Raw genomic sequence first — 18,451 nt, 5'->3', positions numbered from 1 at the left:
TTTGGTAATAAATCTCGAGAACATAGGCAATACTTCAAATCATACGACAAACTGGCACTTGTTTGAAATTTGTTCACAAATGGATGCTCGTTTGTTCAGATTTGTAGATCTGCGTCAGTGACATTAATGACGTCTCCAGAGACGTCAGTTACGCAGACATCGTTATCGCATCGTAGCGTCTAGACCACGCTTTAAGATGAAAAATTCAATTTGTCAAATTTACATCGTAATATTTTGAGATGCAACTTTGTATTTCCAGTTACTTCACTGTCACTGTCGCTATCGGGAATGTGGTACGAGGAATTCATCTTAAAATGTCAGAAATACGAGGGTCGTTCAAAAAGTAATGATAATTTTGCATTTATGCGGGCTACTTTTGTCCGTTTCCGATTGTTTTGTGGCGTTAAGTTGCTATACAAGTCAGTGAATTATGGTGGAAAATTCGGCCATTTTGAGTAATTAGCCAATTTTTGACAGCTGTTTTGCTTGGACAAAATTTGGACCATCTTCGATTTTTGTCTCTGTCAAAAAATTGATGATAAAGAATATTTATAAAATTTTGTGTGAAAAACGAAATTAAGAACTCGGACGCAATCGAAATGTTTACTGTGGCTTATGGCGAAGCTATTAAGACCAAAAGCAGCGCTTAAAGCATGGCCCACTTAGAATCGGGAACAATTGCATGATTTCTAGCAGCACCTCTGGTGGTCGGATTTCAAAAGTGTTGATAGTCATATCTTCAGTAAACATTCCACTTTCAGTGCTGAAAGTTTCATTTTAATACGTTGAGTTTATGGAAAGTTATGCTTAATTGAACTCTAAAGAGGAAAAATAATTCTGCACAATCACGTCGAAAACACCACGTGGTCTACTTTAAAAATCTCAAAAACACAAAAATTTGCAAAATCAACTATATATGCTGTGCTTTACCGTTTCTGGGAACTCAATACCGTAGATTGAAAGATTCAGAGCAGACGTCGTAGTGGAACATACAATCGGCAGCTGAACTGGAAGGTTTTAAGATCAATCGATGCAAATCCTGGACTTTCGGTTCGGGATATTGCAAAAAAATATGGAACCAGCAAAAGTACTGCCTGGGAAATCTGTCTACGAAGAGGCTACTGTTTTTTCCTTGCATGTAAGCATACAAAAAGGACACTTACACAAAATCTAGTCATTAAAACACGCACTAGAAAGTTGTACGAGAAGGTTATGACGAGGTACAAAGGATGCTTGCGTTTGGACGACGAAACATACGTGAAATTTGATTTTGGACGGCTTCCTGGACCAAAATTTTATCTCGCCACGGCACGGGAAGATGTCACCTCCAAGATCAAATTTGTATTCGCCAATAAATTTGCGCAAAAATTATTTATATTACAAGGAATTTGCACCTGTGGACAGAAATGAAGGTTTTCATCACAAACACGACGATGAACTCAACTCTATACAAGGAAGCGTGGCTCAAAAAGCGAGTTCTATCATTTATTAAGTCACACAAAGGTCCGGTAAAGTTTTGGCCTGATTTGGAAAGCTGCCACTACAGCAGGGATGTAGTTCTGTGATAATTTTACAATAAGGTGGATTTCATCACAAAGGATATCAACCCACCAAGTTGCCCTAAACTCCACCCAATCGAAAATTATTGGGCAACAATCAATAGGAAGTTGAAAAATACTGGAAAGGTGATGTGGTATGCCGTAGAGATGGCGAGAAATTGGATCAAATTAGCCGCTGAGGTGGACTAGAAGATTGTGCAGAAAATTATGGCGTGCATTCCAAAGAAAGTTCGTGATTTCATCCGACGACCGACATACCTTCAATTTGACATCTTGATGTATTTCCTAAGTCAAACCAACCCAGAGATAGAGCTAATGCAATTGTTCCCGATTCTAACTGGGCCATGCTTTATCGCTGGTTCAAAATTTGTTCAGAGGGACGAGAAGATGTGAACGTCGAAAAGCCAAGTTTAGTCGAATGTGAACCGTTTTGCTTCAAGTTTTCTTCAATTGCAGAGTCGTGGTGCATCATGAGTTGTTACCAAAGGATAGAACAGTCAGTAAAGAATATTTTCAGCAAATAATGTAAATGTTTTGCAGTAAATGCAAAATTATCATTACTTTTTGAACGCACCTCCTATAATAGCAAGAATCGCACGCACATCTGAACTGCTATTTGTTTACCATGCACCAATGTTTGTCACAAAATGCACCAGAATGACAGTTCGTACTCAAACAGCTTGACAAGTTTGCATGTTTAAGCTTTTAGCTTCGGAGCTTTTCTAATTGAAAACTGTGATCCCGGCACTTGAGTTTGCCATTTGTGTTTGATAAGTCAAGTGATTAAGTTTCATAATGGGGGGGAAAATACGATCTCGATATGTATTTACAAAGTTCAAAATCAAATAAAATAACTGACGTATGTATCAAATCAAAGGAATGCATGGAACCCTCATGGCCACATCTAAAACTTCAACCGCATAATTTCAACTCATGCAACAGGTAAAATAAAATTTCTTCTCAATTCATCATTCATCATAGCAGTAGAACAGAATTATAGCAATATACAAGTAGAATTATAGCAATATAATTGAAACGATCATTTAAAAGAAGCCAACAATTTCCCGGAAAGAATTAAAAACCGATGTGTTAGGGTTAACTTACCGTTTTCAGATCTTCCAGGGTCGTGTAGATAGACTGGTCACGCATCTCGATCAACACCCCATTCGGCATTAAAAAGTAGAGGTTAGTTACCTCGTTTGGCTCTATCCAAAACTCGTAGACGAACTGCACCGACTCCGTAAACTTGGCATCTTGCATATCCTGCAGCGGCTCTTTGCATTTAACACGTCCAAAAGTTGAGGCTCTTGAACGCGATATCAACATTTGCGCAAGAGGAGAGACACCGACGGTTTTCCCACCTAGAGCTACTCTCATTTGGCCTTCCTTACGGCCTTCACCGGTTGGAATGGGTTGAACCATTTCTTTCAGTTTTTGTGCGCATCGATTCAAAACATTGCCAATTATTGACAAACCCTATTTTTCTCTTTAACTCCTTGTTTCCGGTTTTAGTGTTTCTACTATCACAAAAATCCGTACGGAGGTTTAGGCCCTTAGCCTCTTCTAAGGAGTTCTGCCGTGATAAGTGATTCTTCTTCTTATGCGCCAATTTCAACAGACAACAATGTTAGTATCCGTGGCGCACAGCAACATTGTGTTTTCATGGGCGGGGTTGTTGGTCCAGTGCCGGCGCCCTGTCACTCGGTCTAGGGAATCGAACCTAGGCCAGCTGCGTGACAAAGACGATGGTCGCGACGATTACACTATATCAACGGGGCCATGGACCTCAACCTACAGAGAAGTAATATTGATTGTGAATTTCAATTAACAATTGAACTAATAGTTCCTAACTTACCCACCTAGTAGAAGATACCTGCGGGGCCTGCGTTTATTTTATCAATAAACCCGTGAAATGTTCATCCGGATGCTTCAATTTGTGTTGTACAACAAACTGTAATCCACTTGTTATGTCCACCATGTTATGTTAAGCATTCTTCAAATTGGTTTTACAATTACAATTTATAATTTACAATTTACTTGGTTTTTAAATTAGTTTAAGATAAAATCTCTGCATTAAAAAAATGACCTTGTATTGGGGGCGCTTTAAAAGCTATCTTAATTCATCGTAGTCTCGTGTAAGACCGACACTTGCACTATTGCTTCGTATTACAATCTATAATCTTCCTTACTGTAAGAATTTTGATGCATGGTTCATCACTTAGGCTTACTTCTTTCAAATTTAAATTTTTACAGTTCAGTTTATCATAGACATTATTATGTTATGTTAAACATACCGGTGATCGACTAGCCTTGTGCTAGGCACTTTAAAAATCGGATATCTGGAAAAGTCAAACACAAATTATTAAAACCATATGACAGGAAAAGACGTCAAAATTAAATAGCGGATCACACCAATGACAAGTGCAATGCTCAGTTATGATAATGTGCACATGCACATGCCAGGATGTTTAAGTGATTAGACTTTCAGTGTAAAAAAAAAACTTTCTTGTAAAAAAAATTACAACTATAATCATATTAATTATTTGAGGCCTCTGCACACAAGGCGCATGACTTTCGGAACGGCACGTCACTTTTTCGGGCCTTTCACACTAGTGGCCGAGCAGGGCGTCCGGGGGAAAACATTCATACACCTTGTGTAATTTAAAACTAATCTAAGACTCGAAGATCGAGGTTTTTTTGTATCACAAGCATGCAAAAAAAAATTTAACTTCATTATTACTTGAACTACAAACAAAAATTCATCATAAAACTATTTTAATTCTCGCACCAACAATTCAGTGTCTCATGAACTTACAAATATAAACACAAATAATCTGTCAAAACACAAAACCTTGGCCAACGTTCCTAAGCGTCACAAAAGTAGAGTTGTTACTTTTTTCAACTTTGACGTCGGTGTACGAAGTTGACGTCGTCGATGCCGAACACCGGTGTGAAGTTCCCCATAGAAACTCATAGATGACAAAGCGGTTTTGACGCGTAGCACGTTACGAAATTTACGTTCCGAAATTTCCGTTCCCGGTATGAGGAGGGCTTCAGTGTGCAGAGGCCTTCATTCTTTTTATATTTGGATTGAGCAAATTTATACAAACCTCTTACACCCGATTAAATATACTTTTAATCAAATGATGTAAGTTTTTGATGTGAAAATATTGAAAAGCAAGCCGGTTTTAACCCAGAACGTTTACGAAAAGAAAAAATTCGATATCCACCATATCACGGTAGGAAATTATTACTGGGGGGCTACATGAGGTGTTCCGTAATGATTTTGACATTAACGATTAATGCCAAACTGTTTACGCCTCGGCCAAAACATATACGTTTTGACAGCGCCGCAGCAGTTTGGCATTAATCATTAATGTCAAAATCATTACGTTACGCTTGATGTAGCCCCGCAGTTAGGTTTTTGAATGAATTGGTTCGATTTTTATTCGACATTTGTGGCCTAACTACAAGAAAAAAACATGTGACTATTTTAATGAAAGTATTGTCCGTCATTACCTACTACTTTCTGACATCTTTCAGATAATTTCGGGTTTGGTTTCGGGTTTCGTGTCGATAGAACTCCTCAACGTTAGAAGCGATCTAAGCAGAGACCCTTTTTTCAATGTGGTAATACAGGGTGATCAAAAATGCGTGCAGTTTTTCATGTAGCTATAAAACAAAAACCGGCTGAATATTTTGCCATGCTTGAACTTTTATTAAATTCTTAACGGTGAATTAAATAAAAGCCACACACATTTTTCACTACATTTTTTATAAAAAATCAAGAATCAACCTTTCAAATAAAATTTCAAGCATCGAAAAACATCAAGCCTTTTTTATTATGACTAAATGAAAAAGTACTCGTATTTTTGACCACCCTGTACAAAAAGTGAACCGCTGAGCAACGTCCGAAAGAGCAACATCTGGTGAATACAGCTGGAGGGTAACAGTTCCCACCCAACTTATTCGAGATAGATTGTTATCGGTTTTTGGAATAGCGGGTACAGTCAGCCATTACGATTAGAGTGGATTGACGTAATCTCGCGAAGCTCCTCTGTATTTCCCCAAATTCGTTGTGTTTGGTGATCCAGTCGCGATCGTGACGGTTAGTGGTCAGGTTGAGTTTACGGGCTATCCGTGAAAAATGGACTGTAAGATAGTTTGTTTACGTGCTGTGCAACGTTAATTATTGATTGATTGATCGGCAGCATCAATCGAATCTGTTAAACGTCAGAACCTTTCGAGGGGCCAACATCGATTCAGATCACTACCTGGTTGGCGCAGTGATCCGATGTAGAATAACTCGCCGAAGTACAACGGGCGAGAATACCACGCAGACTTGATTCAACTACAGACTCCCTGAAACAAGAGCGGATGCAAGAGTTGTGCAAACAGGCCATCAGGGAGTCACTGCAACCACTAAACGAAGAAGCTACTACGAGCGAGAGATGGAGCACTCTAAAAACATGCTTAAGGAGCTGTGTCCAAGATGTCTTGGGCACGCGTCGTGGTAACACCAGATCTGGCTGGTTCGACGACGAGTGTAGACTTGTGACGGAACGAAAGCCAAATAGGCAGGCGCAGAACGCAAGACAGCGTCAGGGAATACAAGAAACTCAGGAGAATAGAGAAGCAAGTTCATAAGAAAAAGAAGCGATTGTGGGAAGATCTAAAAATACGTGAACTTGAAGAAAACAGAGTGCGCTACGGACCCACAAGACAATTTTACAAAGCGGTAGCAGGTCACCGAAACAACTTCATACCTAAGGCCACCTGCTGCCGCGACAAGGTTGGAAATTTGATCAGTAACCAGCCAGAGGTCCTCTCGCGATGGGCCCAGCATTTTGATAAATTACTCAACGACCAATTTACTGAGCAGCCAGAGGCTCCATTGGTGGATACAAATCTGCTCCTGCCACCAAGCATAGAGGAGACCCGAAGGGCCATTTGTCTACTGAAGAGCCACAAAGCACCATGCACCGACGGGATTGTAGCCGAGCTCATAAAGAATGGAGGAGAGAGAGTAAAGCACGAGATTCATCAAATCAAAGGTGGGGTGTGGGACAGCGAATTGATGCCTTGTGAATGGAATCTTGGCATCATCTACCCCACACACAAAAAGGGAGACAGGCTAAAATGCAGTAACTATAGGGGTGTAACGGTGCTCAATACCGCCTATAAGATCTTCTCCCTCGCTCTGTAGGAACGACTAGTCCCATACGCTGATGAGATAGTTGGCAACAATCAGGGAGAATTCAGAAGAGGAAAGTCTACCACTGATCAGATCTTCACCATGCGGTAGATCTTGGAAAAGATGATTGAGTTCAAACAGAACACATATCACCTCTTTATCGATTTCAAGGCCGCATAAGACATCATTCAAAAAGTCCCGGGACTAACATAGAGATGGTGCTAATAATGCCATTTATATATCAACGTTCAGAAGTACTAACCTTCAGATGAAGTGTGTCAGGGTTTGATGTAATTCGAAACATAACCAAGAAAGCTACAGTGGCTAAAGTGACGCTACTTTTGCAATCGTGAAAAAATGGGACAAAACGAGTTTCGTTTGTTGATAAAACATTGTTTTTTTCATGTATCCACCACATGGCGTGGTGAATAAAAGCCGACGCCCCAAGTGATGTTTCGGGGATCTGTCAGTTGCAGCAGGGTCAGAACAAAAAAGTTAAGTGTGATTCAGCGTCGCTTCATATAATAAAACCAAATTAAGTGAAAAACCTAACAAATTGGTGTCAGAAGTGGGATACGAACATCAATACGAGCAGAGCATCGGCACCCGAGTGCAGTTTTCTCACATCAACGCCCGTCGAAAACATCACGCACGCCAGCTCAGGAACCACACCAAACCACGTGTTTTTTTCACCTAAAGCAATAAAGAATGGAACAGAAAGAGCTAATCGAAACTCTTTCGGGCTTGTTCGCTCAAGCCCTCAAAGCGTCAATTGGAGACGTCCTGACATCGGCCATGCAGAGCCAAGTAAGTGCCGCCGCTGCCTCATCGGCGAGAACACCAGCATTCCATATGCCGGAATGCAACCCCTCCGACAACGCACCGGTAGCAGAATACTTTACACGTTTTGACACCGCCCTGGAACTGAGCAAGGTACCGGAGGAGCAACACGCGTTGTATGCCCGAGTACACATGGGTACGGGATTGAACAACGCACTTAAATACCTGAGCCACCGCCGTGACCCTGCGGAGCTGCAATATCAAGAAATACAAGCGACTCTAATACCGCATTTCGACAAACGACGGAATAAATTTCTTGAAAGTATCAGGCGTACAAATAGAAAACCGCCGTTTTTTCTCATGATTTGAAGCTTTATTGTAAAAAAACTCCTTACAAACTCATTTTTCAAAGTAATTGCCATTGTTAGCCACAACTTTTTCCCACAATTTGGGCAGCTTTTGAATTCCTCGTCGGAAAAATTCTTAGTTTCCTTGAAAGAACGGAAGCGCTGCTCGGCCAGGTCATGCGTCATCGATCGGAATAAATAGTAGTCTGACGGGGCGATGTCTGGAGAGTAGGGCGGGTGGGGTAGTATGTGCCATTTCAATGTTTCCAGGTATGTTTTCACGACTTTGGAAACATGTGGTCGAGCGTTATCGTGAAGAAGGATAACTTTGTCGTGTCTTTCTGAATATTGTGGGCGTTTTTCCTTCAACGCTCGACTCAGCTGCATTAGTTGTGTCCGATACAGGGCTCCTGTAATGGTTCCGCCTGGTTGCAATAGTTCGTAATAGATAACGCCGAGCTGGTCCCACCAAATACAGAGCATCAGCTTCGAGCCATGAATGTTCGGTTAAGCTGTAGATGTTGATGCATGGCCGGGAAGCCCCCACGATTTTTTACGCTTTGGGTTATCATAGTGTATCCACTTTTCATCCCCAGTCACGATGCGATGTAAAAAACCTTTTCTTTTTTGCCGTTCAAGGAGTTGCTCGCAAATGCAAAGGCGCCGTTCGATGTCCCTCGGCTTCAACTTGTGCGGCACCCAGTATCCTAGTTTCTGGATCATTCCTAGGGCTTTTATCCAATGCGATATTGCTTGTTGCGTCACGCCCAATAAGTCTGCAAGTTCCTGTTGCGTTCGACAAGCGTCTTCTTCCAGCAAATTTTTCAATTCGGCATCTTCGAACTTTTTCACCGGTCCGTGACGCTCCTTGTCTTGCACGTCATAATCGCCGTTTTTGAACTTGCAAAACCACTCCCGACACGTTCCTACACTAATGCAGGCTTCACCATAAACTTCTACTATCATTCGATGCGCTTCAGCTGCATTTTTTGAAACGCATGAAACGCAAAAAGCAACACTTTCCGCAAATGGCACTTGTTCGGCTCAAATTTCGCCATTTTCGCACATGAATAAGACAAAGCAGAATGAAAATAAACAAACGAGATTTTGTGGAGTTGTAGACAGATGCCTCAACTGTCGTTGCCAGGGTTTTGCATATGTTTATCGTTTAATTTGCAGCTGCTAGCGCCGCTATGGGAAAACGGCGGAAACGGTTTTCTATTTGTACGCCTGATATACGGTTTCGACAAATCACACAACAAGGGGAAACGGTCGCACAATTCGTTCTTCGCCTCAAACAAGGAGCTGTCCACTGCGAGTAGCTCATTGAGCAGTTCGTATACGGTGTTGAGGATCGAGAAATTCGCGACACGATTCTCAACAGAGACCCGGTGACCTTCTACGCCGCCGTCGATATTGCACAAAAACTCGAGGTGACGAAACAAATATCCATGGAGGAAAAAGAAGTGACGCATAAATTAGGATACGAGGGGCCGAAACCGAAATACACTAACTCACGACAGCAAACAGACCAGCGACCAGCGGCGAAGCACCGATCTGAAAACAGCGTGCCGACAGACAACTGTTGTAAAGGGTGTGGCGGCCAACACCCATGTTACAATCCGCTCTCGGCGGCAGATGTGTAACATGCGAGAATTTGAAAACGAAATCGTAGGCTTAAGTATCGGCTATCACGCGTCAATGCGCCACAATTTTAGTGTTTTATTCTCCTCGTTTTCTTTTGCGCCTTCCCTTTTATACCCCGGCGCGCTGCGCGTCGTAACGCCCGTAACGATGCTCCTACATCCCTGTCATTTTTGACATTCCCACCTTCCAGTGTTGTTCTCATACACGATCGCTTTGTGTAGGAGCCATTATAGCGTTACTCTACCTTCTCTTTCTCTCTTCGGCCCTACTTTCGATCTGGCCTATTCTCTTTTCTTCTACTCTCTTTTCCTGACCTTTCTATTTACTGTCTGACTGGTTACCGCGTGGCCGTATGTCAAGCCTTGCTATTTTGGTTGCCGGTCTTTCGTAATCTCGTTTCGCGGTTTTTACACGTGCACTCCGTACCTGACCGTCTTTATCTGGTTTAACCTCGATTACGCGACCCTTCGGCCACTCCCCACGCGGTAATGTGTGATCAATTACGATCACTACGTCTCCTATCTTAAGTGGTTCCACTGGTTCGAACCACTTTGTCCTTCTTCCTAGTGTGGGTAAGTATTCCCGTACCCAGATTCTCCAGAACTGTTCTGCGTACCTTTGTGCTGCTTTCCAGGACGATCTTACAGCGGCGGCCGAATCATCTAATACCGCTGGTGGTTTGTCCCCGTTGGAGCTGCCTAAGAGGATATGGTTCGGGGTTATGGGGGCGCTGTCCTCGTCTTCCAGTGGCAGGTAGGTTAGCGGTCTCGAATTTATAATCATCTCTGCTTCTTTTAGTGTCGTGAGTAGCACCTCTTCCTTCGGTACGCGCGGTAGCTCCATCCTGCCTAACGTTCTCTTCACGGAGGCTACCAGCCGCTCCCAGCATCCGCCGAAGTGCGGAGCCCCGGGTGGGTTAAAGGTCCACTGCAGCGACGGACCGTTGAACGCCGCACCAATCTCACGGGCGGCACCGACGAAATTCTTGCCGCGGTCGCTGATGAATTTTGCGGCCGCATCGAAGACTACCCGAATCTTCCCTGGCTTGTTCGGGTTTGTGACTGGGAAAATGGGTAAGTACCAGTCTCGTCTTCCCTTCTTCTGTAGTTCGGCGTTCGTCACACGCCGAACGTATCCTTTTTTGTCGTATTCATTCATCTTCTCTATTGTAGCTCTGGCCAATTCTGGATCTTTCCGCAGACGCTTCATGAGACACACATGGCGTCGTAGTGCCATCTCGCGGCTTGGCGGCAAGGCGATATTATCATATTTCCAGATTAGTCCGACTTCGTAGCGGTTGCCTAGTAACCGCGTCTGAGTCTTGAGCAGCTGGTTTGCTCGATCTTGGTCTTTTGACAGAAGCTGCTTGGTTGCAATGATTCCCAACGAATCGAGGGAGAAATAATCCCGCAATTGGGAAGATAAATCTTCTACATTTGTTGTTTGCGCACTCGTGCAGACGACGTGGCTCCTAGGGTGGGACGGTGTGCCGCGGAGCGGTCCAAATATTTGCCACCCTAATGGGGATTTCACTGCTACCGGCTCACCTATTTTACCTTCTCTATATTTCAGTTGCTTGAATAGGTGGCAGTGGTCGACACCAATTAAGACTCGAGGACTGGCGTGGTAGTATGACGTAGCTGGGATTCCTTTTAGATGCTGGCAACGCCGACCCATCTCCCCCATACACATCGACTGCTTTGGCAGCGACAGCTTCTTCACCGTATGTAGGTTGGTGAGCCTGAAGCGTGTGAGCGAACTGGCAGCTGCGATCGTCATACAATTAATTTCCATCGAATCCGCCTCTTCACGGGTGGTGTCGCCCGTCCAGTTTAAGCATAATGGACGAGGCGTCCCCTCCAGTCCCAGCTCGTCCATCAACTCATGATCGATGAAGGTGGAGGTCGACCCTTCATCCAACAGTGCAACAGTCTCTACGGACCGATGTTTCCCGCACAAAGTTATTGGTGCGTACCGAAGTAACGCTCCATCTGGCGTTGTAGTGGAGTGCGAATAGCAGTGCTCTTGTGTGGTGCCGGTTTTCGTTGCGTCTCGATCAGTGCTGTGTGCTGTGTCAGTGCCGTTACGTTGTGCAGTGCTGTGTGCTGTGTCGGTGTCCTTGTGTGTATCGTTACGTTGTGCAGTGCCCGTACGCCCACGATTCTTGGCGTAGGATTCGTGGAGTAGCCGGTGATGTTTCTCGGCGCAGCCCGGCATCTCGCAACCCTTGGATCGACAGAACCCTTTGTGCGGACGGAAGCAGTTCCGCCACAGTTTAGCTCTTTTTATGGTTTCGTGTCGTCCTGCTGCGCTCATATCGCGGAAGCGCTGGCAGTCTGGCAGTGTTGCACAACCTTTGTTGCAAGCCGCGCAACTGGCTGCGTCGTTAACGTTGCTCGTATGCGTGGTAACCCACGTCCTCCGTGATGGCGGCCGGTTTGTCGTCTCCCTCTCACTGTGGTGACTAAGTACGGGAGAAAGTTCACCACTCGCGGCATCGGCCAACTCACCAATCCAGTTCCCGAAGTCCATCAGCGTCGGGTTCGGAACCTTCTGTTTGGATCTCGCCCATTCCAGGCGGAGTGCGGATGGGAGCCTGCTTGTGAGTTCCTACATCAGCGTTACATTGCACTGGTACTCTCTCAGTCCCGAGATGCGAATGGTGGCACAGAGGCTTTTCACCGCCGTTCCGTATGCCACCAATGTTTCTAATTTGTCGGTTCTGGGCGCCGGTAATGACCGTACTTTCTCGACCAAGGCATCTACCACCAAATCCGGCCTTCCAAACCGCTTCCGCAACGTTTCCATGGCCTCTACTAGGCCTGCTGGAAGCATCAATAGATGCTCGACGGCATCACGCGCTGGTCCGCGTAGCGCCCGTTGCAAACGCAGCAAGTTCTCCTCTTCTGTGTAGCCACATATTGCTGCCGACTTTTCGAAGCTGGCGATGAAAAGTGGCCAGTGTCGTGCGTCGCCCGCGAATGTTGGGAGATCCTTGCCCACGGCCTTGCGGGCCGCAATTTGGCTCTGGGTTAATTCGGCCAGGAAGGTGGTGTTGTAGTGTGGAGCATTCGTGAACGGTAGTGCAAACGATCCGCTCCTTCGTGGCCCCACGCCCGCGTCAAGCTCTTCGTCCGCCATCGCTGCACCGAAGGCGCTGCTCTGTCCGGTACCGTACCTTGCCTCAACCGATTGCCGCCACTGCACGTAATCCGGATGTTGTTGACGAGTAAAATATGTACTCGAAGGACCCGCACCTGCCACCGGTTGGTTTACTTGGGATGCTCCGGCTATGTTATAATCGACCGAATAGGTTGGGGAAAATGGTTGCCTCGATTCAGTGACCGGGGCGTTCCCCCTTGACGCCATCGTTACTCGCCATTCTGGCTCTCTTCCCGCGTCATCATGGCGATTTTCATTTAGGTGCGGGGGCGTTGGCCCCATGCTAAGGTCAACGTGCTCCGTGAAGGACACCTTTCGTCGTTCATTGGATCTCCACTCGAGCTCCTTGATGCGGAGCTCCAATTCTCGTCGTTCGAGGTCGAGTTTGGCCTTCTCGAGCGCCAACCACTCCCCCCCTAGCGAAGCCTGGGCTTGGCCGGCATTTCTCGCGCCGGCGGGCTGGTTCTTAGGGCTGGCCTGCACGGTCGACTCCATCTCGACATTTTCGGTCGCTGTGTCCGTCGATGGTGTCGATGCAGTCGTTGGTGGTTGTCGCACCTCCGTTGGTCCTCTTCCTTCGTCCATTGTGTCGCGGCTGCAGCGTGGCTCAATCTTAGCGTCACTTCTCGGTGGATGGATCGGCGGCACCTGCGATCTCGCGACAAACGAACACTTTCGCGGAGGAACGGACACTTTCACGGAGGAACGGCACTTTTCCTTGTTGAAGGAACCACCACTAATGTTGTGTAAATGTTTCCCAAACTAAATCTGTGGAAATGTTCTCCTCTTCATTCGTCCATTGTGTCGCGGCTGCAGCGTGGCTCAATCCTAGCGTCACCTCTTGGTGGATGGATCGGCGGCACCTGCGATCTCGCGACAAACGAACACTTTCGCGGAAGAGCGAACAATTTCGCAGTCAAATTGTGGAAATGTTCAGTAAAATTGTGGAAATGTTACAATCCGCTCTCGGCGGCAGATGTGTAACATGCGAGAATTTGAAAACGAAATCGTAGGCTTAAGTATCGGCTATCACGCGTCAATGCGCCACAATTTTAGTGTTTTATTCTCCTCGTTTTCTTTTGCGCCTTCCCTTTTATACCCCGGCGCGCTGCGCGTCGTAACGCCCGTAACGATGCTCCTACATCCCTGTCATTTTTGACAACCCACAATGCCGTTTTCTGCAAACAGTGTGCCGTGCGTGCCACGTAAAAGAACACATCACCAGGCTGTGCAGATCCTCAACACGGGTACGCACTACTCAGATCGAGGACGACGACAACACCGAGGAAGGCACGCATGCTTTAACTAAGGTAAACAACGTCAAAAGCCCTCGTAAATTATTGATACGAGTTAAAATTGATGGTTCTAACATTCCAATGGAACTTGATACAGGAGCACCTTGCGGCCTTATTGCCGAACACACCTTAAAGCGCATCAAACCAACATACAATCTCCTATCTACAAACCGACAATTCATCAGTTACACCGGACATCGCATCCACTATTTAGGCAAACTATCCGTGTCCGTCTCATTAGGAACGAAAACCCATCAACTACCACTATATGTTGTCAGTGGGTAAGCAGACTCCCTGTTTGGAAGGGAATGGATCAAGCCGTTTGCTTCCCACATCGATATAAACGCCCTGTTTACATCAGACATCACCGTACATAGTCTCAGCAAAAAGGATCTGACACCACCCCAGGAAAATCAGCTGTCGAAATTACTAAACAGCTACGCCAATATATTCAGCGACAGCCCCGAAAAGCTCACGGGGCCACCAGTAAAAGTGCACCTCAAACCCGGCGCGACGCCAATCTTCGTGAAGGCCCTGGATGTGCCCCTCGCGTTGCGCCACCAGTATGCCGCTGAGATCGACAAGAAGATCGCATCGGGATTCTACGAACAAGTAGAATTCTTCGAGTGGGCCTCCCCAATCCACATTATCGTTAAAAAGAATGGCAATCTACGTATCACCGGCAACTACAAGCCAACGATAAATCCCCGGATGATCGTCGACGAACACCCCATTCCCAAGATCGAAACCATTTTTAATAAAATGAGGAGTGCAACACTATTCTGTCACCTGGATATCACCGATGCATACACGCATTTGCCTCTCGACGATGAATTCCGCCACGTATTAACCCTGAACACCACGACTCACGGACTCGTTCGCCCTACCCGAGCCGTTTATGGGGCTGCCGACATTCCAGCGATCTGGCAGCGGCGCATGGAATCCGCGCTCCAAGGCTTAAAGAATGTAGTCAGCTATTTCGACGATATTATCGTGTTCGTTAGAAACCACGAGGATCTGATCCAAGCCTTCACCGAAACATTAGAGAAGATCAAGCAAAACGGACTACACCTCAACCGGGCCAAGTGCACGTTTGCTACAACTTCCCTCGAATGCTTAGGCCATCGAATCGATGGGAGTGGTCTACACAAGTCGGACAAGCACATCGCGGCAATACGAGATGCTCCACGGCCAGCGACACTCGACGAACTCCAATTATTTCTGGGAAAAGCTACCTACTACAATGCCTTCATACCTGACCTATCAACAAGAGCAAGAAGCCTACGCGATATGCTCGTTAACGAACAAATCAGATGGACCACTGAAGCAGACGAGGCCTACCGAGACATAATGCGTGCGCTAACATCGGAACAAGTCCTGACACAATACAACCCGGAACTGCCGCTCATACTCGCCACAGATGCCAGCCAAACGGGTCTCGGAGCCGTCCTCTCACACCGATACCCCAACGGGACAGAACGTCCGATAGCGTATGCCAGCTGCACGATGTCGAAAAAAGAACAACGATATCCAATGATTGACAAAGAAGCCCTCGCCATCGTCTGGGCGGTAAAATTTTTTTTCCACTACCTGTATGCCCGGAAATTCACACTGATCATAGATCACAAACCATTAACACAAATCCTGAGCCCTGATAAGTCGCTACCCATACGTTGCATAAGTCGAATGGCCAACTATGCCGAGTACCTAGCGCATTTCAACTTCGACATAATATACAGGCCAACAAAACAAAACATCAAACGCTGATTATTGTTCGAGAATACGCAATAACAATAACGAATCAGTGGTCAGTAGTCTATCGCAAAAGGAGGAAAGAAGTGACGAAGACGAATTGGAACAATTCACAATAAAGCAAATTCAACAGCTTCCAGTGCGCGCCGATCGAATTGCACGCGAAACACGGAAGCATCAGGAACTCGGGAAAATAGTACAACTGTTGGAGTCAGGTCGGAACCTTGCAATGTTCGGATATAAGGCACCAGAAACAAAATACAACCTGGTAGCAAATTGCCTACTCTTCGAACATCGAGTGGTCATCCCAAAAGCACTACAGCAGCCGATACTGACCGATCTTCATGCCGGTCATATTGGAGTATTAAAGATGAAGGGACTTGCACGATCTTTCGTGTACTGGCCAGGAATCGATGCAGACATCGAGAAGGTCGCCAAATCCTGCGCCGAATGTGCACAATCGTTACCAGCATCACCCAGATTCAACAACCACCATTGAGAATACCCCAAAGGGCCATGGGAGCGGATACATATTGACTACGCGGGCCCTGTCGCTGGCACTACACTACTCGTGGTTGCTGATGAATATAGCAAATGGATGGAGGTTAAAACAACCACTACAACCAGCACAACTGCTACGATCGGGCTGCTTGAAGAACTATTTGCGGCCTATGGGGCACTGATAACGGTCGTATCAGACAACGGCCCACAATTCACAGCCGAAGAATTTAAAGCATTTCTCGAACGCAGTGGAGTGCATTATCACACACGTTCGGTGCCATATCACCCATCCACGAATGGACAATCCGAGCGGTATGTACAAACAATCAAAAGAGCCCTGAGAGCAATGGGCTCGATCGCTCAGAACGTACGCGGTAACATCCAGGAATTCCTGCAACAATATCGGAAAGCCCCGCACGCTGAAACGGGAGAGGCACCCGCAACGCTGTTCTTAGGCCGCAATATCCGATCACGACTGAACCTGGTCAGGCCACAAGACTTCAGCTGGAGGATCGCGGAGAAACAGCGGGCTACATTCGATCCTTCCTTCCGAATACTTAATCCAGGGCAACCGATCTACTTCTTGTCCGGAAACCCGCGCACAGACAAATGGCTTCCCGGCACCATCGCCTCTCGTCTAGGCGATCTGGACTATAGCATACACCACAATGGAAAGCAGATCAAGAGACATATCGATCACATTCGGCGGTTTGATGGAACCGTCAAGACGTCCGAAAATCCGCGCTCCTATCGGTGGGACACAAGTGAGGAACTAGTGCCGTCCCCGCAGCCGCATGCAGAGGCTGGAGTGAGCACACCGTCGCCCAGTGAACAATTTTGAGAGCCCGAGCCACCCCCTCTGCCTGCGACGCGGCGGAGGAAGGCTGAGGCGAGTGAGATCGACCGCCCCTCTGCCTGCGACGAGGACGGGAGAGGGCGACCTCGCAGCTCATAGAGCGAGTATGAGAACGCGGTCCTGGGCTGCCGGGGAAAGAACGGAAGGAATCCCCGTGAGTTTTGAAATCGCCGTGAGTTTGCTGGTGGAAGACGAACGTTGGAGAGAAAGAAAAAGGAATAGAAATAACAGAGACAGCGAGATCGGCGCAAAGTCCCGAAGTTCCGAGGGTCCGACAGTCTTGTCTTTGTTGTGGACTTGAGCGAATCGGGACGAAACCTGTGCCTCTGTTTTTCTAAGTGCCAAGTGTAAGGTATCAAGTGCCAAGTGTAAAGTCTGTCCAGGTAAGTTTATTGGACAGTATTCAGTGACAACCACATAATTTTTCACTTTGCTCGTTTCAGACGACTCGTCACATTTGTGGAAAAGATAAGTTAAAGTGACAGGATTGCAATGCTACAAATGTAACACTAACATTGTTCCTTTCCTTTATTTCATTGAAGATTACGGACCAAATGACGCATGGAAAATAAACCCGGCTCGAGCCCATGTACGCGACCGAAACAAAACATATTTTTTGGCGACGCCACCCTCGAAAACGCATCGCCGCACGAATGCACGAACAGGTAGGGAAGAGTGAAAAGGCGAATCAAAAAAAGAGAGCGAATATATACCTTTCGAAGCCTACCAAAAACGCGAGATATTTTATTTCGGAGAGAAAGAAAATACGGGAGAGAAAGAATTGGAAACGAAGAAAGAGAGGGGACACACAGGAGAGAGGGAGACAAGGGGCAGGTTCGGGAAAAAAATCGAGTCGCCAAAATCTGCCATCGAGGGATTAGGCCATCTCAGTATGGGCCTATCTATGAACGAAATACACCAGTCCCTCGTTTGTCCCTGGTTTGTCCGTCGTTGGTCCCTCGATGCTCCATACTGAGAAAACGCCGGGGAACTCAAAATTGTTCACTGGGCGGAGACAGAGCCAGAGACAGCTTCATATCAGCCACCGACTCACCCAGGTCTTCATAGTAGAGACACCTCTCTGAACACATCAGTATGCCGATCGCAGAGACAACGTAATCCCCCTAACCGATTTTCTCCGTAAACAGTTAATCGCAATTTAAAAAAGGGGGGGAAATGTTATGTATCCACCACATGGCGTGGTGAATAAAAGGCGACGCCCCAAGTGACGTTTCGGGATCAACAACAATATGCAGCTACGCACCAAATTACTACGACCTCTATAGTGAAGAGTGAAGAGTTAACGCGAACCCAAAAAAGAGAGAGAAAATGTACCGAAATATAGTTATAAGTGCATC

At 46.2% G+C, this 18,451-nt stretch overlaps 1 protein-coding gene and 1 long non-coding RNA gene across 2 annotated transcripts in view; both read right to left on the bottom strand.

The window, feature by feature from the left end:
- Nucleotides 1–2,844, bottom strand: part of LOC131213153 (phosphatidylinositol 4,5-bisphosphate 3-kinase catalytic subunit delta isoform) — a 20,605-nt gene extending 17,761 nt beyond the window's left edge. Inside the window, exon 1 of the mRNA XM_058207130.1 lies at nucleotides 2,664–2,844. Within this exon, the coding sequence (XP_058063113.1) occupies nucleotides 2,664–2,819 (156 nt within the window). The 5' untranslated portion in view covers nucleotides 2,820–2,844. The remainder of the gene's footprint in view (nucleotides 1–2,663) is intronic.
- A 242-nt stretch (nucleotides 2,845–3,086) lies between these two features.
- Nucleotides 3,087–18,451, bottom strand: part of LOC131213780 (uncharacterized) — a 52,095-nt gene continuing 36,730 nt past the window's right edge. Inside the window, exons 2-3 of the long non-coding RNA XR_009156975.1 lie at nucleotides 3,419–3,898; nucleotides 3,087–3,350 (exon numbers count right to left, since the gene is read on the bottom strand). This is a non-coding gene — a long non-coding RNA (uncharacterized LOC131213780). The remainder of the gene's footprint in view (nucleotides 3,351–3,418; nucleotides 3,899–18,451) is intronic.

This window comes from Anopheles bellator, chromosome X (assembly GCF_943735745.2).
Source record: "Anopheles bellator chromosome X, idAnoBellAS_SP24_06.2, whole genome shotgun sequence".
Taxonomy (NCBI): Eukaryota; Metazoa; Arthropoda; class Insecta; order Diptera; family Culicidae; genus Anopheles; species Anopheles bellator.
Note: the sequence above shows the minus strand (reverse complement) of the source record. Positions and strands in the feature narration are given on the sequence as shown.